General features: G+C 45.9%; 1 protein-coding gene across 1 annotated transcript; it reads right to left on the bottom strand.

Moving 5' to 3' along the window:
- tmem72 (transmembrane protein 72) lies at positions 1-25,312 on the bottom strand. The gene is made up of 6 exons (XM_078199313.1): positions 25,009-25,312; positions 24,814-24,918; positions 4,291-4,357; positions 4,124-4,195; positions 1,743-1,891; positions 1-1,598 (listed from the first exon to the last, which is right to left on the bottom strand). Exons 2-6 carry the CDS (start codon positions 24,881-24,883, stop codon positions 1,189-1,191), a joined length of 768 nt encoding a protein of 255 aa, XP_078055439.1. The 5' UTR covers positions 24,884-24,918; positions 25,009-25,312; the 3' UTR covers positions 1-1,188.
- Between the last annotated feature and the right edge of the window lie 590 nt (positions 25,313-25,902).

Genomic DNA, 25,902 nt, shown 5'->3' on the forward strand with positions numbered 1-25,902 from the left:
GATCTCAGTGTTGACCTTTAATGGACAGTGATTCAGCCATGAGCCACCCTTATCCAATCAGCTGTCTCCGATGAGGAGTTGTTCTCCCATCATTAGATTCGAATCATCACCAAGAGATAATGCCTTTCCAACTACTATAACCAGTGTGATGACAAATGCATTCAAAAATCACGTGATTATCACTTTGGTACAGATAACAACAATTCTCCTCCGTTTAATCTATACATTAGCGATATAAAATCCCTTTGTTTTCACCCCAGTTGCTCTAAGTGGATGTAAATGCTGTCCCAAGAAGAGGAGTTGCAGCTACAGAGTTATGATATCATTCTGATGTTCCTCTTCATCCAGTGGGGAGGCACTTTGCTCCCACTTGGAACCTTTCCCCCACCCCCCACATCAGACCCCGAACCCCACAGGCGGGGATTCAGCATTGAGGTGAGCCACACATACATGCAATCACGTACTCAGTGCTACTGATTATAGTGCCGCTCGGAATTGGAGAGTCGCGCTTCAAGTCACGCTCCACAACCTGAGTGCCGCATTGACGGAGTGCTGCGTTGTCAGAGGTGCGATCCCCATCAAATGAGCTATTAATCTGAGGCCCGGTTTACTGGACAGCCGAAAGGTCCCAATGGCACTTTTGCTCACGGTGTCCTGGCAAACATCGATTTCCTAATCAACATCATGAAAGAGAAAAGCCCCCTTGTCTTGCAGCTGGTTACAGGACCTATTGTGCACAAATTGCTTGAAATGTTTGCCGTAGTTTAAGGGCCTGGCACATTTAGTGTTAAAATAGGAGTGAGCACAGTACCACCCACACAGTGATGTGAAAAAGAAAGTGTTGGACAGAGCTGTGTGTACAAGCAAGCACGGAAGCAGCTCCAATCTTGTACATTTGTAAATAGAGTCCATAAAGACTTAAAGTTAACCTACATATGACTACAAAGACTTCTTCGGATTTACTGAAACGTATCCAGCACCCTTTGCCTTCGAAACAGCGATGATCACACTTCAGAAAGTAACTCAGTGCCTCTGAATTGCTTGCACATATCCTGGAGACGTAAAAAAAGCTTTACACCAAGGCAAAGCCTTCTTTCTGCATACATTTTGAAGTTATCAATATGTTAATGTGAATATTCGGTGACAATGGCAGTCCTCTGGGCTTTGACTGTAGTGCGAAATTAGTCTTTACTTTGGTAAAATTGGTACTTTGTCGGATGTGGTTTCTTCTGGTTCCATTTTTTGCACTTCTAAGTAATCGGGCTCGGGTGGTATAATTTTAATAACATTTTCCTCAAATGGGGTGCGTTTGTTCTTCATATTCATGCTTGTGTCACTGGCGTCGCCGTCTCGAGGCATCCTTGCACCTTCGTTCTTGAGGTTGAAGGCGTCCCGCACGTAGTTTCCCACAGCGAACTTTTTCTTTCCGGTGCCGTGGTGGAAGCTGAAAGTCTGCTCCATCCCACCAGCGTCTGTCAGAGTCACAGCAGTGACGTACTCCTGGGAACGTCGCTTTGTGCCGTCCGGCGTGTGGCTTCGAAACCGTTTGCGCAGGTTGAGTACAAAGTAAGCGAGGCCGCTTACTATTAACATGGTGCCTGGAAGAGATTGTCATGGCAACGTTAGCGTTTAAATCCTCCAACGTCGCGCTTTTAATAGTTTGCAAAGTGGCCACGTGGGGTCAACAAGAGGGAAGCAAAAATCAACCTACAAATTAATAAATTGATAAGCCTTTCACTTGCCTGGAATAGTTGCGTGCCAAACAAGAATTGGGTGCAGGAAGCAAGCCACAGACAGGAAGGTGAAAGTAAGAAATTTCTGTAAACCATTTGGCCTCAAAACTTTCTTCCAGATATTCCAAACATTGCTGTCCGTTTTCTCAAAAAAGGTGCTAAAAGGAGAAGAGGGACATTTCAAATTCTGTGGTCTATAATTATAAATGAGTGCAAGTGACGGCAGAAGGAACCAAGCCAAACACTTCTCTTTACCTGGAGGATTTAAGTACACATATTCTTTTTTTTTATTCCGTTAACGTGATTTTCCATTTTGAGATGCAGAAGTGGATTCTCTCCTGGAACAAGGGGCAATCTAACAAAACACCTCTAAAATGAGGCACTTTTACTGGGTGCTGCTTAATCCATGGCTTTTCCCACTCAACATGCAGTGTGTGCAAAGTCAGTGTGCAAAAAGAAACAAGTACAAAATAAACTATTGGGCTTATAGTGGAAACGTACGTGAAGTTTCTCACTGTGAGGGTTTGATTCAATGGACAAAATATCACTTTTTTATGGTGGAAATGTAACTTAGAAGGAGTGTGCGTGTATGTGTGTGTGTGTGTGTGTTTTATTCATTTGTGGGACATGGGCGTCGCTGGCTGGGCCAGCATTTATTGCCCATCCCTAGTTGCCCTTGAGAAGGTGGTGGTGAGCTGCCTTCTTGAATCGCTGCAGTCCACGTGCTGTGGGTTGACCCACAATGCCGTTAGGGAGGGAATTCCAGGATTTTGACCCAGTGACTGCGAAGGAACGGCGATATATTTCCAAGTCAGGATGGTGAGTGGCTTGGAGGGGAACTTGCAGGTGGTGGCATGTATCTGCTGCCCTTGTCCTTCTAGATGGAAGTGGTTGTGGGTTTGGAAGGTGCTGCCTAAGGATCTTTGGTGAATTTCTGCAGTGCATCTTGTAGATAGTACACACAGCTGCTACTGGGCGTCGGTGGTGGAGGGATTGAATGTTTGTGGATGTGGTGCCAATCAAGTGGGCTGCTTTGTCCTGGATGGTGTCGAGCTTCTTGAGTGTTGTTGGAGCTGCACCCATCCAGGCAAGTGGGGAGTATTCCATCACACTCCTGACTTGTGCCTTGTAGATGGTGGACAGGCTTTGGGGAGTCAGGAGGTGAGTTGCTCGCCGCAGTATTCCGAGCCTCTGACCTGCTCTTGTAGCCACTGTGTTTATGTGGTGAGTCTAGTTGAGTTTCTGGTCAATGGTAACCCTAAGGATGTTGGGGTTACCAAGCGTGTGCTTGAGAGACTGTGATGAGGTGAAAAAAATCAAAGAGGATGAAAATGGATAAAATAAAAATCAAAGGGATGAATTTCCTGGTGGGAGGTGGTGAGGGGGTAAGGTTCCAATAGGCTGGTATAGCTTCAACAGAAACCCAACTTAAACATGTAAGCAATGTTTCCATTGATTTTACACTGAAATTAAGGTGGGCATTCGGAACATATGAGAGGATCCAGTAAAGTAAAAGCGAAGGAAAACTGCGGATACTACCGACAGGGAAACAGAGTTAACGGGACTGGAGATTCTCTGACCTCGCCTGCGATTCTCCAGTCCCGCTGCAGTGAATGGAGTTTTGGCTGAGCGCCAAGTTCTTCTTTCCCACTTGCAGCAGGACATGAATGGCCGTAGGATTCCGGTCTAACGTTTTGAGTCCTTCTGACTCTCCTTTGGAACTGAAGAAGTCATTTTGGATTTGAGGACTGAGTTGAGGAGGGACTTCTTCACACAAAGGGTTGTGAATCTGTGGAATTCCCTGCCCAGTGAAGCAGTGGAGGCTACCTCAGTGAATGTTTTTAAAGCAAGGATAGATAAATTTTTGAACAGTAAAGGAATTAAAGGTTATGGTGAGCGGGCGGGTAAGTGGAGCTGAGTCCACGTAAAGATCAGCCATGATCTTATTGAATGGCGGAGCAGGCTCGAGGGGCCAGATGGCCTACTCCTGCTCCTAGTTCTTATGTTCTCATTTGAACCATGAACTCTGGCCTGGACTTTCCAGCCCCGGTGTGGCGGGACCCGCCGTGGGAATGTGGCGGCCCAGCCAAAGGCCCTTTGGCGAGAATGGAAAATCCTGGCTGTGGGCGGGATTGGAAAATCCCACCCTCTGTTTCTTTCTCCACAGACAATGCCAGACATGCTGAATTTTCCCAGCATCTCCTGCATTTATTTGAGGAGGTCTAGTGTGGCTTGAGTTTCATTTTTCCAAGGGAGTATATTTTCTCTGCTCAGTTTGTATGTCCCACGATGGAGAAATTTGATCAGCGCAGTATCTGGTATTGAGACTTACAGGATTATTGCGCCAAAGGGATTGCTAAAGATCTCTTGAAGTACATAGTTCTACTTACGAGTAACGGCGGATAAACACAACATCAATGAAATATGGGCCTTCCAAAGCAATGAGGACTGCTGCCGCAAATCTTAAAATGAAATGAAATAATCAACCTTCCAATCTCTCCTTGTACAGATACAAATCTTACACAAATATAAGGAAATCAGGTCAGATCATACTTACAGCAAGTAAGCAGCCAGTTTCCTGAACTGCCCTTGAGATGCAGTGTCTATCCCCACTCCCAGAAGTACTGTGTGTTAAATGGATGGAAAGCATGTCATTAATAATAATTTACTGCTAGTTAAATGGTTCTTCCTGTCTCTCACCTATTAAATACAAATTGGAGCTTCGAACAGTTCAACCAAGTCTACCATCCATCCATCACTGCAGAAGGCAGCATTCTCGTATCAAGGTTGGCAAGCAAGACATTCACTGGAGTTGGCACTTTAAACCAAGTTAGGATAAAAGTAAAGTTTATTTATTTATTAGCATCACCAGTAGGCTTACATTCACACTGCCATGAAGTTACAGTGAAAAATCCCCTAGTCGCCACACGCCTGTTCAGGTACACTGAGGGAGAATTTAGCACTGCCAATCCGCCCAACCAGCACGTCTTTCGGGCTGTGGGAGGAAACCGGAGCACCCGGAGGAAACCCACGCAGACACGGGGAGAACGTGCAGACTCTGCACAGACAGTGAGCCGAGGCTGGAATTGAACCCGGGTCCCTGGTGCTGTGAGGCAGCAGTGCTAACCACTGTGCCACCGTGTGGCGATTATTGAATTGTAAAATGGTTACAGCATTGTAGGAGGCCATTTTGCCCATTGTATTAATGCCTGCTCACTGCAAGAGCAATTTGGGTGGCTTTCTGACTATGCTTCTACTTGAATGTATATTGCCTTTCATTCATAACTTCTGGGTCATAACTTCAATGTTCAAAATTAATGAGGGGGCTGGACAGAGTGGACATAGACATAGAATCCTGCAGTGCAGAAGGAGGCCATTCGGCCCATCGAGTCTGCACCGACCACAATCCCACCCAGGCCCTATCCCCATAACCCCATAACCCTAGCTAGTCCCCCTGACACTAAGGGGCAATTTAACACGGCCTGTACACCTAACCCGCACATCTTTGGACTGTGGGAGGAAACCGGAGCACCCGGAGGAAACCCACGCAGACGTGGGGAGAATGAGCAGAGTCCACACAGACAGTGACCCAAGCTGGGAATCGAACACGGGTCCCTGGCTCTGTGAGGCAGCAGTGTTAACCATTGTGTCACCGTGCTGCCCAAAATAGTTACTCGAATTGGTGACTGTTCCCTAGCCCTTGCATGTGCCGCCCTTGATGTGTCCTTGGGTTGAGTTTTTAAAAAATTCATTCCTGGGACATGGCCAGCATTTATTGCCCATCCCTAGTTGGTCCCTAGAGGGCAGTTGAGAGTCAACCACATTGCTGTGGCTCTGGAGTCACATGTAGCCAGGGAGACACTGTTCCCCCCCTCGTAAAAGGATCAAGAACGAGATTTAGAATGATTTGCAAAAGAAGCAAATGTGATGTGAGAAAGAAACTTCACCCAGCGAGTGTTTGGGGTCTGGAAGGCGCTGCCTGGAAGTGAGGTGGAGGCAGGTTCAATCCCGGCATTCAAGAGGACATTGGATGATTATTTGAATAGAAACAACGTGCAGGGGGTGCGGGGGAAAAGGCAGGGGAACGGCACTGAGTCATGATGCCCGTTTGGAGAGCTGGCGCAGACATGACGAGCCGATGGTCCTCCTTCTGCACCGTAACAATTTTGTGATGCTGGGTCAAAATCCAAGGATTCCCTATCCAACACGATCATGGCACCTGCAGACTTGAAGCAGATCAGGGGGAAAGCCCACCAGCCCCCCATTGGAGGGCAATCAGGGATTAGCAATAAGCACCTGCCTCGCTAGTGCCACATTGGTCTGGTGAGCAAATAAAAACATAGGTTCAACTCTAACTAACCAATGAGGGCATGCAGCAAAACATTCTGGACTATTATTAATGTTCTGAGAGCAGCGCAGATTAAAGTTGCACTTCTCTCTGCGACAGGTAGATGGCAGTGGCTGATCACAAATGAATATCATTTAGCACTCCCTGCAGGAGTCCATGGAACAGGACTGTTTTGAGTGTAAACCGTACAGATACAATAGAGGCGGTACTCACCTCTCAGAGACTCTTAAATATGTCTCTAGATCAAGAGCAATATCTCAGATCGTAACACCGTACCCGAGTTCAGTTAACCTCGCTAAGAATAGGGATCAGGGCTTTGTGGCTCAGCTGCTCACTTGGATAATTAAAGTTTAAAGTTTTAAAGCTTAAAGTTTATTTATTAGCGTCGCAGGTCTGCTTACATTAACACTGCAATGAAGTTACCGTGATCCGACCCACCACTGTGGCGTCGTCAGCAAACTTGAAAATCAAGTTGGAGGGGGGGATTTGGGCACACAGTCACTCCCAGGGGATCAGTCACTCCCAGTGGGTCAGTCACTCTGCATGGTCAGCCATTCCTCTCCCTTAGTCAGTTACCGGACGATAAGAATCCCAAACAGAATGCTAAAATGACAATTCCTACCCCCAAGGTAAATTGCCACGAAGCCCTTGCCTTTTCTCTTCCCTGTTCACTGTTGGTGGTTCATCTTGTGCTTTCATCGCCTTTTTTTTCCCCCCTCGTGCAACACGGGGGGCCTGCGTATCCGGGCAGAACATAGACTGAAGGAAATGGGTCTCTGAGATTTCATTAGTTTGAAATTCTATCCCAGCCGGTTGCGCTTGCTTCTCAGTAAACCTTTCCGTGGGCCCATTTAATGCATCCTTGTGTTGTTACAGCACTAAACCTGATTGTCTTTGGAACTGCATCTTTTACGATGAGCGATTTACACATTTTATTAAAATGGATGATCCTGGCCTGTCGCCAATACTCTAACTGAACCAGCAGAACCCTCCAGATAATTACTGTCTTCATTATTATGCCATCCAATTGATTAATAGGTGAAGCAGAATAAAGGATGCACTTCAATGGGATGCACATGCAAACCCGCTGTTAGTTTTACACTGCTAAACTTCAATGTGAAATGGAACACTTCCTTGTGTTGGATGCAGAGTATTGGTGTCAAAAGTTGTGTACAGGATAAGTAAATCCTACATTGTGGGTCGTATCTCAAACAATGACGAGACAGAGTGCAGGAATGAGATAGAGAATCTGGTGAACTGGTGCGGCAACAATAATCTCTCCCTCAATGTCAGCAAAACGAAGGAGATTGTCATCGACTTCAGGAAGCGGAAAGGAGAACATGCCCCTGTCTACATCAATGGGGACAAGTAGAAAGGGTCGAAAGCTTCAGGTTTATAGGTGTCCAGATCACCAAACAACCTGTCCTGGTCCCCCCCATGCCGACACTATAGTTAAGAAAGCTCATCAACGCCTCTACTTTCTCAGAAGATTAAGGAAATTTGGCATGTCAGCTACGACTCTCACCAACTTTTACAGATGCACCATAGAAAGCATTCTTTCTGGTTGTATCACAGCTTGGCATGGCTCCTGCTCTGCCCAAGACCGCAAGGAACTACAAAAGGTCATGAATGTAGCCCAATCCATCACGCAAACCAGCCCCCCGTCCATTGACTCTGTCTACACTTCCCGCTGCCTCGGAAAAGCACCCCGGACATTCTCTCTTCCACCTTCTTCCGTCAGGAAAATGATACAAAAGTATGAGGTCACGTACCAACCGACTCAAGAACAGCTTCTTCCCTACTGCCATCAGACTTTTGAATGGGCCTACCTCGCATTAAGTTGATCTTTCTCTACACCCTATCTATGACTGTGACACTACATTTTGCACTCTCTCGTTTCCTTCTCTATGAACGGTATGCTTTGTCTGTATGGTGCGCAAGAATCAATACTTTTCATTGTATACTAATACATGTGACAATAATAAATCAAATCAAAATCAAATCAAATCAAATCCCCTGGGAGTGACTGATCCATGTGGAGTGACTGGTCCATGTGGAGTGACTGATCCATGTGGAGTGACTGGTCCATGTGGAGTGACTGATCCATGTGGAGTGACTGGTCCATGTGGAGTGACTGGTCCATGTGGAGTGACTGATCCATGTGGAGTGACTGGTCCATGTGGAGTGACTGGTCCATGTGGAGTGACTGGTCCATGTGGAGTGACTGATCCATGTGGAGTGACTGGTCCATGTGGAGTGACTGGTCCATGTGGAGTGACTGGTCCATGTGGAGTGACTGATCCATGTGGAGTGACTGGTCCATGTGGAGTGACTGGTCCATGTGGAATGATTGCTCCATTCATGTCCACCTGAGCCATGAGCTTTCGAGCTCGTTGAAATGCTCTTCGTAACTTACAGTTGTCAAACTGGCACCTTGGCAACTGATGGATAACAGGGAATGGGTAACTGGTCAGCTATCACAGTGTCAGCGGCAGTGCCAAGAGGAATGTGCTAGCACGTGGAGGAATTAAGATCAATGGCACAGCTAAATCCAAGGGGAAGCCGGATTGTTACGAAACCCATAGAAATTCCAGGGACTGACTCGTAGAATCGCACAGCAAGATTATTCATTTTCAGACTTTTACTGTAACAAATAAACTAAAACCAACATTGGTTAAACATCACTTAGGTCGGCAACTGACAAAGCAAGCTACTGAAAGATATTCCATCCCCTTTAATTTCTTAATATTAGAAACCCCCGCACCAAATTTATACATCACACCGCACTCTCTGCAGAATTGTAGTCTTTAGAGCAGCGATGGGCAACCTAGGCTAGTGAGTGGGTCGCTTGGGTGGCCCTCCTTCATCCTAGTTGGCCGCAAGATTGAAATCAGGCTTGTTCACTAACCATGAATAAGATCAAATACATTTAATACACACCGAATATTTCATAACGAGTTATAGAAAATGTTTCATCATTCATATATTAATAGAACTATGAACTTCAAATGGTAAAAACAAAAGAGATATTGACACTTTGGACACAGAGGGAGCGCATGGCTCTCACAGTCAATGTTGTGAGCGATCAGCACACACCTCACCTCACTCACCCTGGCTTTACATGTGAATCACTTCAGTCACACCGCTAGGAAAAAAAAACTACACGGACAGGAATCAGCAGAACATGGCAGCCCCGCGTGTGGGCAACTGTCAACAAACTGTCTCATGGGGCCGCACTCAGAACCCGAATGGACCGCATGTGGCCCCCGGGTTGAAGGTTGCCCATAGCTGCTTTATGGGAACCAATCCGAAAGTTACTTCCAGCTTCCAACAGGTTCACTTCTTTTCCTTTAGGGAAGGAAATCTGTTGTCCTCACCCAGTCTGGCCTACAGGTGACCCCAGATCCACAACAATGTGGTTGACTCTCAAATGCCCTTTGAAATACAGGGCTGTTAGGGATGGGCAATAAATGCTGGCCCCACCAGCGACCTCCACACTCTGTAAAATGAATAACTTCTCCCCATTTTGCTGAGTTGTAATATCCCAGTGCCCATTGGAAGTCATTTCTTTCAGTCTTCTAAGAATCCCTGAACTGCCTTCCAGTGGGAAGAACAGAATCATAGAATTCTTACAGTGCAGAAGGAGGCCATTCAGCCCATTGAATCTGCATTGACAACAATCCCATCCAGGCTCCATCCCCGCCAACCCACATATTTACCCCATCAATCCCTCTGATCTACACATCCTGGGACACTAAGGGGCAATTTAGAATGGCCAATGCACTTAACCTGCACATCTTTGGACTGTGGGAGGAAACCGGAGCACCCGGAGGAAACTCCACGCAGACAGTGACCCAAGTCGGGAATCGAACCCAGGTCCCTGAAGTTGTGAGGCAGCAGTGCTAACCACTGTGCCACCATGCCGCCCATCCTCCTCACTGCCTCAGCAGGGTGAATCTAGCAGCGTCCCTAAATTTCCACTGGTCCCAGCTCCTTGGCCGGAGAATGAGCTTCCACCTGCATTCTGCCTGGTTGATTACAGAGAACTGCCTTTTCCCCTGATGCTTGTGGCAGCTGCTGTATCCCTATCACTCTTTCTCTGGGACTCTCTATCGCTGAGTCTCTGTATCAGCTGGCTCTTTGAGCTCAGGAGTGAAAGCTGGCACTTGAGTTTCAATAGGATTCGACCTGGGCCCCCAGTCCTCATGGCAGCCAGGTCACATGTGTCAGGCAGAACTAGTAAGAGATCGCATGGGCCCCTTCCACGACTCCATGTTACCTTGAATTAGAAGAGACAGTTTAAAACATAACCATCTTATCAATGGTCATAAATAGATAAGCACATGAGGGAGATATACTGACAGAGCTGGACAAAGTGTAGTAAGAGAAGGTTCATGTGGAGCTTAAGCACCAGTTGTGCCGAATGACTAATTTCTGTATGTTTTTTGTAAATGCCTGCAGATTCAAGAACCCTGGCTGAATTTTATGCCTTTAAACATGGGATGATGAAAACAATTGTCGTGTGCCATTGCTCTCCCCAGATCAATCTAATCTGAGGACTATGAACTGCGATTATCTTCCTCTCTGACGCAGATTCAGACTGGAGAGTGTATTTACAAATTGGGAAATCTAAGGATCTCGTTCCTAACCAGGAATTAATGTCTTAGGAGCATTGAAGTCTGACAAAATACACAATTCAGATTACAGCTTGTTCCCTGCCTGCGCACATGTCCTAGGTTGTCAAGGTTTGTTTAAGATACTATCGGTGCTGTTGCTTGTTGAGTCCACCAGAGGACACTGTTGATTGGAGGAAGAAGCGTTTGGCCCAATTCTCTCGTTGCCTGCGCTGCCGACCCAACAGATTTGAGTTTGGCTTTGAGTTAAATCTCTGAGTCTGTTGCTCTATTATTGTAGACACCAAGCTTCTCAGCTGCCAAACCTGGGCACTGCAGTTATGGGCATAGAGGTGGGAAGAGGGGCATGAAGTGGATTGCAGAGAGCCAGAATGGCCATGAGGGGCAGCATTCCCTACCTCAGTTCTGTGATTCTCTGATACATAAAGGACGTCCTTCCCCAATTTAATCTCGTTTCCCAGTTAAAGATTATTAATGTACATCAACCAGATGTGAATAAGCATAAAGAAGCCTTCCTTAGAATCCGAACACCACTAAATCAGTCCATCGATGGAGTTAAATATGTATGTTCTGATCAAATTTGGAACAAGTAAATGTAATTCGAGGGCCAGTTTTTAAGGCCCTACCATGGTGTGTCGCCCCCTGGTGGATGCAGTGGGCCATTTAAGTTGCTGTTCACTTTGATAGGACTGTAATGTCCCGCCAAACAGGGGGAGATGTAAAATCCTGCCCAAAACATTTGTGTTAGAGGAGTACTGATTCCAATATCTTATCTTGACTGCTCTGCCCCGTTAAGTCTCCGGTACGGTCAAGAGAACCTGGTTCATCCCTGACATCCTGAACGAGTTAAGGTCTCTGCACTGTTGACAAGAGTTTAAGTTAATTTATTAATGTCATAAGTAGGCTTACATTAACACTGCAATGAAGTTACTGTAAAAATCCCCGAGTCGCCACACTCCGGCGCCTGTTCGGGTACACTGAGGGAGAATTTAGCACGGCCAATGCACCCTAACCAGCACGTCTTTCGGACTGTGGGAGGAAACCGGAGCGCCCGGAGGAAACCCACGCAGACACGGGGAGAACGTGCAGACTCTGCACAGACAGTGACCCAAGCCGGGAATCGAACCCGGGTCCCTGGCGCTGTGAGGCAGCAGCGCTAACCACTGTGCCACCGACCTGCCTGTGGATGTGCTTCTGGGACTGGCCAAATGTGCCAATCATGGGCCCAGGATGCGCAGAGTCCGCGTGAGGAGAGTTTGCTCTGACTGCTCGCCACCCTTCCGTGAACGTGAACTGGCTCTGGAGAGGGGTCTCAGAGTACCCGTCAGTTTTGCACAAGACCTTGTGTGGCTGGTGGGCACCGCAGGATATTCCTTGCACTAATAAGACAATCCAGGTCATGATTCACTTTCTTCTTGTTACCTCCACCCATAGTTTGGGTCAACCATTTGTACATTAGTGATGAACTCCAATGGGGCCACTTGCAGCAATGGTTCTGTCCTGGTGGCATTAAGTTAGCCTCATATTGTTCTATTGGGCCAAAACTCTGAGAATAGAGATAGTTGGGGATGGAGGGGGTAGAACGACAGTCAAGGTTCCTTCTCCTCATGAATGGGTGGTGACTTAGACCTCAGGTGAAGGCAGAATCTGGCCAAGCCGTGACGCTTCCATGGCACGTTGCTCATGGGCCTGGATAGTTTGGAAGGTGGGGTTTCCCTTCCCGCCATCTGAAGGGTCAGTGGGGAACACATCGGTGCTGACTCTGACTGCTCCCACAGCCAGTCCACCGCCTCTCAAACGAGCATTAAGAAGCTGCAGACGGAGTTCCGCCTCTCCCTCAAGGAGGAAGTCCCGCCTTAGAGAGCTCTGAAGTGATAGGAGCTGCAGTGGACAGAAGGGGAACTGCTCCGACATCCGCAGTCTAAGATAGCAATGTAAGCTTTAGGGGTCCCAAGGGAGGGAAGGTCTGGAGGGGGAATGGCGAGTGCTGCCTTTGGTTCTGAGGTCACTGCAGCAATTCACTAAAGAACCTTCCAAACTCATGACCACTTCCATCTAGAAGGACAAGGGCAGCAGATACTTGCGAACACCACCACCTGCAAGTTCCCTTCCAAGCCACTCACCGTCCTGACTTGGAAATATATCGGCCGCTCCTTCGCAGTCGCTGGGTCAAAATCCTGGAATTCCCTCCCTAACGGCATTGTGGGTCAACCCACAGCACGCGGGCTGCAGCGATTCAAGAAGGCAGCTCACCACCACCTTCTCAAGGGGCAACTAGGGATGGGCAATAAATGCTGGCCAGTCAGAGATGCCCATTTCCTACGAATGGATACAAAAAAGATGCCAGGAACAGGAGGGAGGTCCAGAGGCAACCAGACCTTGTTTAAATTTATTTATTAGTGTGTCACAAATAAGCTTACATTAACACTGCAATTAAGTTAATCAATCAATCCTAATCGAGTTAAGGCCTCTGCACCATTGCCAAGAGTTTAAGTTTATTCATGAGTCACAAGTAGGCTTACATTAACACTGCAATGAAGTTACTGTGAAAATCCCCAAGTCACCACACTCCGGCGCCTGGTTGGGTACACTGAGGGAGAAGTTAGTGTGGCCGACGCACCTAACCAGCACATCCTTTGGACAAAAGTCAAAAGGGGGCTTCCGATGGAGGTTCCCCCCCTCCCTTCCCATCTGAGATCCCGGGATGGGAGATGAAATGCTGGCCTTGGAAAATGGCCACAAGTGAGATAGATGAGGCCTGTTGGTACCTGTTCTTTGAACAAGTGGTTTGATAACTTCAATAAAGGAGGTAAGACAGAGAGATCCCAACTTTGCATGAAGTACTCCCATCACACAATTTGCCTGTATTATATCCACAATTTGCTTTGGTCTTGTTTACTTACATCCACTGAGCAATTCTTTTAACATTACTAACTTACGTTAAAAATAGCAGCGGCAACTTTTCAGTATTTTTTTTATATACCAGAGTTATTGTTTATTCAAAGGAAGGGAGGAACTCAGAGAGCTTTCCAAGGTGGAGGTTGGAATGTCTCTGACTTATTGATTTGTAAAGGGCTGTTATGGTTCTGCTGAAGGTTATGTACCTCTTACAACCCAAGATTGAAAAAAATATTGAAGGGTCATAAACAGGTACTTATGTTGGTCTTCGCTCCTCTGATGATAATGTTAAATATCCACATTTTATCAGCAATATCATAGTCAATAGCAACTCTGTTGGCCAACACACAACTTACACTTCTCTGCTTTCTAACCATCCACAGTTAATTTTCCACTGTTTTGTTACCCAATCCCACTGGCCTGACATCATGCTGTGTAATGCTCCCAGTATCACTACAGTGGAAAACTTGCATTTATTTGGCATTTTTCACATTCTTAGGATACAGGGCGGCACGGTGGCACAGTGGTTAGCATTGCTGCCTCACAGTGTCAAGGACCCGGGTTCAATTCCCGGCCTCGGGTCCCTGTCTGTGTGTAATTTGCACGTTCTCCCCATGTCTGCGTGGGTTTCCTCCAGGTTCTCCGGTTTCCTTCCACATCCAAAAATGTGTGGGTTACGTGGATTGGCCATGCTAATTTGCCCCTTAGTGTCAGAGGGACTAGCTAGGGTAAATGCATGGGGTTATAGGGATAGGGCCTGGGTGGTATTATGCTTGAGCAGATTGAATAGGCCGAATTGCCTCCTTCTGCATTGTAGGGATTCTATACAGTAGCGCTTCATAATCAGTAAGTTTTGGAAATGCAGTCTTGCCGCTTCCTGCTGGTGGGATCTTCCAACCCCACCAAAGTTGACCCCTTGCAATGGGTTCCGCAGTGGCAGGGCAGGGGAGCTACCCAAAAGACTTTAGCGGGACGAGAAGGTACCACCACCGGCCAATGGCTCGCCACATCCACCACGGAAAAACACACCGTGGCCGGGAGGGGAGGGGAGGTGGGGAAACAAAATCCTGGCCACTTTTCATGGCGGCCAATTTTCACGCAAACAGCAATGAGAATGATGACCAGTTAGTCCGTTCTTGGTGGTGTTGATTGGGACACGGAGGTTGACAATTACCTCAGGAGAAGTCTCCGCTATCAGGGCCATGGGATCTTCACACCCACCTGAATAGGCGAACGGGGCTGAGGTTTGATTCTTCATCAGAAAATGGCATGCCCGCAATGCAGCACTTCCTCGCTACTGCATTGGAGAGGCAGCTTAGATTATATAATGGCATCCTGAAGTGGAACCTAACTCCACAACCACTTCTGGTTCCGAATGAAGAGTACTGTTACTGTTCCAGTTTATGCTCCAGGACGTGTAGTGAGGAATGTCATCCTCAGACAATATCCCTCATTGTCAACGACTGACCATCCGAAGTCGGGGAAATACAAACACTCTGGGAAATCCAATTGTATACTTTTGTGAACACTGGGATTTGTACGTGAGGCTCCTTCTCAAGAATGCAACACACTGAGGGTGAAATACATCTTCGGCAATTAAGTCAACGGAGGAAGAAAGTTGAGTGTGGTGGAAACATTTGTTACAAGGTTCACTATCACTTGTCCTGTGCTTTCACTGAAGACCAACTTCACTCCCCCAATAGGTTGAAAAGCTCAGTACCCTCTTCCTGACTTGTATTCAAGAGGTTGATCTTGCTGAGGAATTTGAAATAGAACATAGAATCTACAGTGCAGAAGGAGGCCACTTGGCCCATCAAGCCTGCACCGACAACAGTCCCACCCAGGCCCTATCCCCATAACCCCCATATATTTACCCTGCTAATCCCTCTTATTAGGGTCAATTAATTTAGCATGGCCAATCCACCTAACCCACACATCTTTGGAGTGTGGGAGAAAACCGGAGCACCTGGAGGAAACCCATGCAGACACAAGGAGAACATGCAGACTCCACACAGACAATCACCCGAGGCCGGAATTGAACCCGGGCCCCTAGCGCTGTGAGGCAGCAGTGCTAACCACTGTGCCACTGTTCCAAACGATTAAGGGTACAACCAGTGCAATTCTCTACTCTGGTGGAACATGCAGGAAGAGCTTAATTTAAGCCAAACACTTTACAAATGAAATCAGAAAGTACCTCTGCAGACAAAGGAGAGTGGAAATATAGAAATCCTCACTAAAGAGGCAGTGGACATGCAGGAGTAATCGAAATTACCAGCATCACGAATGATCATGTTTCAAGGCATTTGGAGCTAAGCCAGGTTGGTAAATGAAACTGAGGTGAGATATTGGCTGGAATTTTCCAGTCTGGTATGCACTGCCACTGAGCATAGAGAACTTGGCGCTCCATTCACAGCAGCGGGACTGGAGAACCCCAGCCGTGGACACAGTCAGAGACTCCAGTCCATTATCTAATTGAATCTAACTACAGGCTCAGGAGGTGCACTAACCTTCTCGTGTTCATTTGTTGAAGGGATTTCATTTCCTCACTTTCCCTTAAATGAATGATCTGTGATTTAAAAAGCATATCTTTGAAAGCACCGGTACTGAGATCTCTTTAACTACACCTGAATGTGGTTCAGTATTGATCTTAATTTCCCCTGGTTTCTTTCGGATATATTTCACTTTGCAGGGTCTTAGTCCACTGAAATTTTATTTTTGCACTTCAAGCTGACCAGGAGGGAACCACTCCTGGGTCCACTTCGTATTGAGGGAGCGGATTCATACTCAGGATAAAATCCTTTTTACTTCCAGTCTGTTCTGAAACCTGTAGGTTTTTTGTGTCATTACGTACACTCCTTATCCTCCCATCTATTCTCCTTTAAGACACTTGATAAAACTCCTTTGTCCTAAACTTTGGTCATCCGACCTAATGGGCAGGATTCTCCGGCCAGTGGGATTCTCCCGTCCCGCTGCAGTGAAGGTGGATTTGGCTGCGTGCTGAATTCTCTGTCCACTCTGGAAGCGGCCACAGGACATGAATGGCTGAAGAATAACCGGCCATGAGCTCCTGACATGTCTCGGTGTCATACTTAGACTTACAGTGCTCCACTATTAGAATGTTTAACTACCTCAAAGGTGCTATGTAAATGCAAGTATTTGTTGCATCATGAATGAAGGGTTACACAACAATGTAGTTGATTGTTGGAAAAACCCATCACTAATGTCCTTTAGGGAAGGAAATCTGCCGTCCTTACCCAGTCTGGCCTACATGTGACTCCAGAGCCACAGCAATGTGGCTGACTCTCAACCTCCCTCGGGCAACTAGGGATGGGCAATAAATGCTGGCCCAGCCAGCGACGCCCATGTCCCATGAATGAATTTTAAAAAAGCAAACTTATTTATCCTTCAGCTTTCACTTTCACCTATCTTAGTGTCATTGTACCAGTCGTGCCCTTACCCCACTCTGCATTTTTGTACCTGAACAATATAAGACTGTGTTTATATTGTAGTCTGGGGCCTTCTTTGGGTGTGACTGCTGGTTTCATGGCAACAGCTCAGTGTGGTTCTGCTCCGAGGCCATCTTCAGCAGAAAGCATTTTTCACCGAACCATCCGACACAGAAAGAGGCCATTCAGCCCATTGAGTTACGCCATTTATCCCACTCCTCCACTCCCTCCCCACTGCCCTGCAAATATTTCCCTTTTCAAGTATTTATCCAATTCCCTTTTGAAATTCACCATTCAATCTGCTCCCACCCATTCTTTCATTCACTCGGCGGCAGATCGGTTATCACTGCTGCCTCACAGCGCTAGGGACCTCGGTTCAATTCCCGGCCTCAGATGTCTGTCTGTGTAGAGTTTGCACGTTCTCTCTGTGTCTGAGTGGGTTTCGTCCGGTGCTCCAGCTTCCTCCCATGCTCCAAAGATGTGCAGGTTAGGTGGATTGGCCTTGCTAAATTGTCCCTTTAGTGTCCAAAGATGTGTAGGTTAGGTGGACTGGCTATGCTAAGTTGCCCTTTAGTGTCCAAAGATGTGTAGATTAGGTGAATTGACCATGCTAAATTGCCCCTTAGTGTCCAAAGAGGTGCAGGCTAGGTGGATTGGCCATGCTAAATCACCCTTAGTGTCCAAAGATGTGCAGGTTACATGGATTTGCCATGCTAAATTGTCCCTTTAGTGTCCAAAGATGTGCGGGTTAGGTGGATTGGCCATGCTAAATTGCCGCTAAGAGTTAGGGAGATTTGCAGGGTAAATATATGGGGTTACGGGGATAGGGATTGGGTGGGATTGTTGTCAGTGCAGACTCGATGGGCCGAATGGCTTTTTTTCTGCATTGAAGGGATTCTATGGTCATAACGTTAGCTGTGTAAAAAATGTCTCTTCATCACTCCTCTTGAATCTGAATCAGTTAGGATACTCCACTACACCTTCTCTAGCTCGTAATCTTAATATTTTTTATTGTGACACTTAACTTGTAATCCTGAATTTTAACAGTAACTTAATTTCCCCTTGTTTTCTAGATAGAGGCCATTTCCAGATAGCCAAAACCATGTAAGGATCAGCGGGCCCACTTGGCAGTTGTGTGGGTTGATGTATCTCTGAGGTATATGGGAAGAACACAGTAAGAGTTTTAACAACACCAGGTTAAAGTCCATCCACTTGGAGCCGGCAGTTTGCGGTGTCGATGGTAGTCATGATGTGGAGATGTCGGCGTTGGACTGGGGTGAACACAGTAAGAGTTTTAACAACACCAGGTTAAAGTCCATCCACGTGGAGCCGGCAGTTTGCGGTGTCGATGGTAGTCATGATGTGGAGATGTCGGCGTTGGACTGGGGTAAACACAGTAAGAGTTTTAACAACACCAGGTTAAAGTCCATATGGGAATATGGGAACGTATATGGGAAGCCCATCATTCAGTCCTGTGGAAGATGGGGTAAATTTTACAGCTTTGGTTTGTTTCTTAATTGTTTTAAATTGTTTTCTGTGACTTTTTATTTGAGCCCTGCATGCGTCCCGAGAATGTGTACGTTGCGATGCACAGAGGAGGGCCCCAAAACAGAGCTTTGCTCAAATCTTTACCTACATCCGAGTGACCTGAAAACATCCACTTAATCCTACGCCCAGATTCTTGCAATTACTTAAACTTTGCAGCTACATTTCTCTCACAAATGCCTCAATCTGTACACAGCACTGTGTATAATCTTGTGTAAAACACCAAGTACAGTGTTACAAACAATATTGCATGCAAGACCAGTACGGTACTGTATACAATTTTGTATAAAATACCTAGTGCAGTGCCCTATACAATTGAGTGCAGAATATCAAGCACAATTCTGTATAGAATATTGTATAGCGAGCACAGTGCTTTCTACAGTGTTATATGGAACATTAGTACAGTGCTGTGTACAATGTAGAAGAGAATATCAAGTGCAATGTTCCAGACAATGTTTTATAGAATGTCAGGTTCAGTGCTGTATACAATGCTGTATAGATTTTTTAATTCATTTATGGGATGTGAATGTCGCTAGCTGGGCCAACATTTATTGTCCATCCCTAACTGCTCCTCCTTTCAGAGGGGCATTTTATGAATCAACCACATTGCTGTGGCTCTGGAGTCACATGTAGGCCAGACCAGGTAAGGATGGCAGATTTCCTTCCCTAAAGGACATTAGTGAACCAGATGGGTTTTTACAACAATCAACAATGGTTTCATGGTCACCGTTAGACTTTTAATTCTAGATTTTTTTTTATTGAATTTGAATTTCACCATCGCCCATGGTGGGAGTTGGATCCAGATCTCCAGATCTTGCCCTGGTTACTAGTCCAGTGACAATACCACTGTGCCACTGCCTCCCCTAACCAAGGACATATAATGTTGCACACAAGTACTGTGTAAAATGCCATTATGCTCCTGCAATGAGTCCTCGGAGGCAGAAGTCCCTTTGCCAAATTTACAAGTCTGACAATAGCACACAGAGTGCTTTCAGCTCACAGTCTACACTAGGAGTGCCAGAGGAACTGACACTCCTGGTTAAGTACAAAGCAAGAGGCTCCCTGATTGGCCCATCCATTTGACCCTTAGTCAGGGAGTTCATATTCTAACAGGCCCACCTCAATTGTCTGATTAAAGTTGTTACAGCTCCCAATTTGGTCCTGATTTTATCATGATTTTCAGTCCGAAAGATGTGCTGGTTAGGTGCATCGGCCGTGCTAAATTCTCCCTCAGTGTACCCGAACAGGCACCGGAGAGTGGCGACTAGGGGATTTTCACAGTAACTGCATTGCAGTGTGAATGTAAACCTACTTGTGCAAAAATAAATAAGCTTAACTTAAACTTAGCTAAATCTAGTGTGACTTAGCAGTATAAAAATAGGTGTGCTTGTTCTCTTTGGTACCAAGTTTCTTATTGGTTTCCAATAACATCACTCAAAATCTATTTAATTAATTATGTTCCTTAACTCTTTCCTGGCCAAAGTCATTAAACAAGAGGAACTGGCTATTTGTACTGATATTCCCACTCACCTGAAGAAGGGGCTTAGAGCGCCGAAAGCTTGTGTGGCTTTTGCTACCAAATAAACCTGTTGGACTTTAACCTGGTGTTGTGAGACTTCTTACTGTGCCGTACACAGCGCTGTGCGTGCTATACAACACTGTGTACAGCATTGTGTTTAGTGTACACTAACTTGTATACAACCATGTACTTGGTATTTTATACCGGATTGTGTGCGGCACTGTACAACATTGTATCACACACAGTGTAACAGCTGGAGCTGACACAGCATGAAAGATGCACCTATCCATTGACTCTGTCTACTCTTCCCGCTGCTGCGGAAAAGCAGCCAGCATAATTAAGGACCCCACGCACCCCGGACATTCTCTCTTCCACCTTCTTCCCTCGGGAAAAAGATACAAACCTCTGAGGTCACGTACCAACCGACTCAAGAACAGCTTCTTCCCTGCTGCTATCAGACTTTTGAATGGACTTACCTTGCATTAAGTTGATCTTTCTCTACACCCTAGCTATGACTGTAACACTACATTCTGCACTCTCTCCTTTCCTTCTCTATGAACGGTATGCTTTGTCTGTGTAGCGCGCAAGAAACAATACTTTTCACTGTATACTAATACATGTGACAATAATAAATCAAATCAAAATCAGTGATGGAAATTCTCCTGTATGATATTTCAACAGAGTTGTTACTTGGCTGAACCTAGTTATTGAGCTAAGGGGATTCAACACTATAAATTGTTAAAGTAAACATCATTACATCTTTATTAATGGTGTATACTATTCCATTTGTAAGTGTGTGTGTGTATGAGGGGTTTATCAGCTTTGCGAATGTTAAGCTGTCAACACACTCCAGAAATCATCCAAACATTTCCCTTTTCACAGCATTACCTGTGAATTACAGCCTGATCTGGGATGAATGAAGTTTGTGAGCGGGCTTTGGCTTCGCGACAGGATTCAACCCAATTTTGCTCGATTTTCCAAATAATCTGCAAACAGTTCCCCATTCCTGGAGAGACTCAGCAAACAGCTCCTTTCCACCTCTGGATCAGAGCCAAAGAGGAACCTGTTGTTGGATATACAACATACTGCTCATCAACCTCTAGCCTTTGACTTCTCTGCCACATTCTATCTTGTTTCTCATTCATTTGTTGGCAAAATATCTGCACTGATCTTTTGAAAATTATTTGTTCCTCGTAAGATCGGGATACAACAACTGCTTATCCCCGCAGCCAAACTGTGTTGAAATCCAGACTCCTTGCACTGTGTTAGACCATAAGATATAGGACTTTGACCCACTGAGTCTGCCCTGCCATTTGATCATGGCTGATAAGTTTCTCAACCCCATTCCAAAGATGTGCCGTTTAGGTGGATTGGCCATGCTAAATTGCCCCTTAGTGTAAGGGGGATTAATAGGGTAAATGCATGGGGTTATGGCGATAGGCCTGGGTGGGATTGTGGTCAGTGCAGACTTGATGGGCTGAATGGCCTCCTTCTGCACTGTAGGATTCTATGATTCTCCTGCCTTTTCCCCGTAACCTTTGATCCCCTCACCAATCAAGAACTTATCTATCTCTGCTTTTAATGCACTCAATGACCTGTCCTCCACAGCCTTCTGTGGCAATGAATTCCAAAGATTCACCATCCTCTGGTTGAAGAAATTCCTCCTCATCTCAGTTATAAAGGGTCGTCCCTTTACCCTGAGGCTGTGCCCTTGGATCCTAGTCTCTCCCACTAATGGAAACATCTTCCCCACGTCCAGGCCTTTCAGCATTCTGTAAGTTTCAATGTTATCCCCTCCTTATCCTTCTGAACTCCATTTCATTTCAACTTATTCCTTCTCAGAATTGTGGAGCTCCTTAACCTTAAGACTGGTATCACCCAATCCCTTCCCGGTTATACCCACCATTCTGTTTCCTTCGCTCTCAGAGACATTCCGCATTACGGACATCGGGCCATTATTCCTCAGGAAAACACCAAGGTGGGAGGATCTTTGGTCTGTCCACATCTCAGTAAAGATGTAGAAAGGATGAACAATTCTCACCAACTTTTACAGATGCACCATAGAAAGCATTCTTTCAGGTTGTATCACAGCTTGGTATGGCTCCTGCTCTGCCCAAGACCACAAGAAACTACAAACGGTCGTGAATGTAGCCCAATAAGAACATAAGAACATAAGAAATAGGAGCAGGAGTAGGCCATCTAGCCCCTCAAGCTTGCCCCGCCATTCAATAAGATCATGGCTGATCTGAAGTGGATCAGTTCCACTTACCCGCCTGATCCCTATAACCCCTAATTCCTAATTCAATCCATCATGCAAACCAGCCTCCCATCCATTGACTCTGTCGACACTTCCCGCTGCCTTGGAAAAGCAGCCAGCATAATTAAGGATCCCACACACCCCGGACATTCTCTCTTCCACCTTCTTCCGTCGGGAAAGATATACAAAAGTCTGAGGTCACGTACCAACCGACTCAAGAACAGCTTCTTCCCTGCTGCCATCAAACTTTTGAATAGACCTGCCTTGCATTAAGTTGATCTTTCTCTACACCCTAGCTATGACTGTAACACTACATTCTGCACTCTCTCCTTTCCTTCTCTATGAACGGTATGCTTTGTCTGTATAGCGCACAAGAAATAATACTTTTCATTGTATGTTAATAGATAAGAGAATAATAAATAAAATAAAATCAAACCAAAGAGATAGCCCACACCATAAGCAAGCAATTATTTTCATCTCTCTCCACACAAGTAATGATCAAAATGAGTTAAATAAGAAAACAACCTGTTTTCAATCTGGAAATGCAGGAAAATCTCAGCAGCCAATTTAGCCTTCGTCTGGAGGGACACCCAGGTTCGAAACCTTGGCTCTATCCTCTCCCCCACAGAAGCTGTCAGACCTGCTGAGATTTTCCAGCGTTTTTCTGTTTGTATTTCAGATTCCAGCACCCGCAGTATTTTGCTTTTACCTGAGTGTTTTCAATCTGCATTCGCCGTATCCAGACCCACTAACTGAGACATTTTTCTATGTTTGCCCCATGGAATCAATTCTATTTTAACCAAGGTTCCACATTTTGCAGCTCAGCAAATGAGTTCTAATGTCCAAGAGAACAATGACCGTGGGCTGGTTTTTCCTGCCACGCCCGCCCCAACACCGGAAAATTCCGCCAAAGGTCAACGGATCTTTGCGAGGATAAGGGGCAGCAAATTTAAAACAGAGTTGAGGAGAAACTACTTCTCCCAAAGGGTTGTGAACCTGTGGAATTCGCTGCCCCAAAGTGCGGTGGATGCTGGGACAGTGAGTAAATTTAAGGAGGAGTTAGACAGATTTTTAATGGGTTGAAGGGTTATGGGGAGAAGGCAGGAAAATGGGGCTGAGGAGCATATCAGCCATGATCGAATGGCGGAGCGGACTCGATGGGCCGAATGGCCTAATTCTGCTCCTATATCTTATGAACTTATGGTCTCCCCCCTCGCCCACTACGCTTCCTGTGGCGGGAGGAAAGGGAAAATTCCCCCCCTTGCTCTATACTTACATTTGATTACAAGAGGCGATTGTGGTTGGGTGGTAATGCATTAGTCTAGTAATCCAGAGGCCCAAGTTAATGCTTTGGGGACATGTGTTCAAATCCCACCACAGCAGCTAGTGGATATTAAATGTAATTAATAAATCTGGAATATAAAGCTAGCCTCTCTAAGGGTGACCATGACAACTATAATTGATTATTGCAAATCTGGTTTACTAATCGAGTAAATCTGGTTTACCAGGGAAGGAAATCTGCTGTCCTTACCCGGTCTGGCCTACATATGACTCCAGAGCCACAGCAATGTGCGGTTGACTTAACTGCCCTCTGGAATGGCCTCGCAAGCCACTCAATCCAAGGACAATTAGAGATATGCACCAAATGTTGGCCTTGCCAGTTATGCCCACACCCCATCATCGAAGGAGAGAAAAAATGATCCCGTCAATGAGGAAGAGGAGGTATTTCTTCTCTCAGAGGGTAGTGAATCTGTGGAATTCTTTACCGCAGAGGGCTGTAGAGGCTGGGTCGTCAAGGCTGAGATAGACAGATTTTTAACCAGTGAGGGAATCAAGGGCTACGGGGATAAGACGGGAAAGTGGAGTTAAGGATTATCACATCAGATCAGTGACGATCTCATTGAATGGCGGAGCAGACTCGATGGGCCGAATGTCCTACGTCCGCTCCTAAGTCTTAATAGTCTTACCTGCAATTGCACCTAGAATCACCCAGGCTTTCAAACAGGGACAGCAGCATAAAAGGAAAATGCCCAGAGATTCATTAACGCATGGTGTATCTGATGTCTACTCCCCCCACCTTATCCCTCACTCCTGCTTAGTTGCAAGTTACCTCTGCCGCTGAGTAACACAACTATGGTGACAAAAGCAAGATTTTTCTTTTGGGTGGCTGGGATTTCTTGCCTGAAAGTGAGACGCAGGATCATCTCAACATTGATGGTAAGGTCCCAGTGGGGTGCAAATGGAACACAGTTCAGAACTCCCGTGAAGCATTGTGCAAGTATGAACTCCATTATTTCGATACCAACTCTCAAAGAATGAGAAATACATTGCTCAATTAACAAGTATATCTGAGGTTTAATCCCAAGCAGAAGAATGGGTATTCTATAGTTACTGATGACCGAGACTTGCGCCGTTTTGGTCTATCTTACTTACCTGCAGCAGTAGCAATCCCAAGGATTCTGCAAATGCGGTCCAGCACTACCCAAAATCTTGTATCAGCCATTTGGATCAATATCTTGCCAATTGGTTCAGGAATCTCTTAAAAAATCAAACAGATATATTACTCTCCAGGGAGCTACAGTTGCAAGCCGGGCATCTCCACCGAAAGTTTCTAAGAATCCCATTCACCTCTGAAAGCAGATTTCCTCTCCTAGTTTGACACTGCGGATTCTATCTTGGCCCTCTGCCTTTCCACACAAGTTGTTTTGCAAACAAGGAGACTTCAGGGCTTGAGCCATCAGACCATAGATTCTGCCACTCCTAACCAGTTGATACAGCCGCAACCTACTCCAAGGTTACAGTGGTTGTACTTTACTGTTTGTTTTCCAAAATCCAATTTGCTTAATCATTAGCCAAAAAACATTGTACAAGTAGGGTTAATGGCACCCTGAGGCAAATCACCTCCCCCTCGCACTCTCAGACCACAGCCAGTGAATAAAATCTTTCAGCAATCGTTGACCAGGTTTCAAAGATTAAAGTCTCTCGTCAGCATCACAAGAGGATTTACGTTGAGAACAATCCCCCTCAGTTGTTTCTGTTATTTCATGTTTTGCGACACGCAAGGCGGAAGTTTGTCTCTCAGATACGCTTCTGACAATAACTATAAATCATTCTCACCCTCTATTTTAGAACCAGCGAATCCTTACAGTGCAGAAAGAGGCCATCCGGCCCATCGAGTCTGCACTGACTCTCCGAAAGAGCATCCCATCCTGGCCTACCTTCCCATCCTATCCCCGTAACCCCGTGCATTTACCATGACCAATCCACCTAACCTACACATCTTTGGAACTAAGGGGTTATTTACCATGGCCAATCCACCTAACCTACACATCTTTGGAACTAAGGGGTTATTTACCATGGCTAATCCACCTAACCTACACATCTTTAGACACTGAGGGGCAATTTAGCATGACCAATCCACCTAACCAACACATCTTTAGACACTAAGGGGCAACTTAGCATGACCAATCCACCTAACCTACACATCTTTAGACACTAAGGGGCAACTTAGCATGACCAATC

Source organism: Mustelus asterias, chromosome 28 (genome assembly GCF_964213995.1).
Source record: "Mustelus asterias chromosome 28, sMusAst1.hap1.1, whole genome shotgun sequence".
Taxonomy (NCBI): domain Eukaryota; kingdom Metazoa; phylum Chordata; class Chondrichthyes; order Carcharhiniformes; family Triakidae; genus Mustelus; species Mustelus asterias.

What these genes read in the sequence shown, in the direction of transcription:
- tmem72 (XM_078199313.1), bottom strand. Translation starts at nt 24,883, where the DNA reads ATGGCTGATACAAGATTTTGGGTAGTGCTGGACCGCATTTGCAGAATC. An exon ending in TGGGATTGCTACTGCTGCAG is followed by an intron (nt 4,358 to 24,813) that starts GTAAGTAAGATA and finishes TTTAACACACAG; the next exon opens with TACTTCTGGGAGTGGGGATA. An exon ending in GTGTTTATCCGCCGTTACTC is followed by an intron (nt 1,892 to 4,123) that starts GTAAGTAGAACT and finishes TTCTCCTTTTAG; the next exon opens with CACCTTTTTTGAGAAAACGG.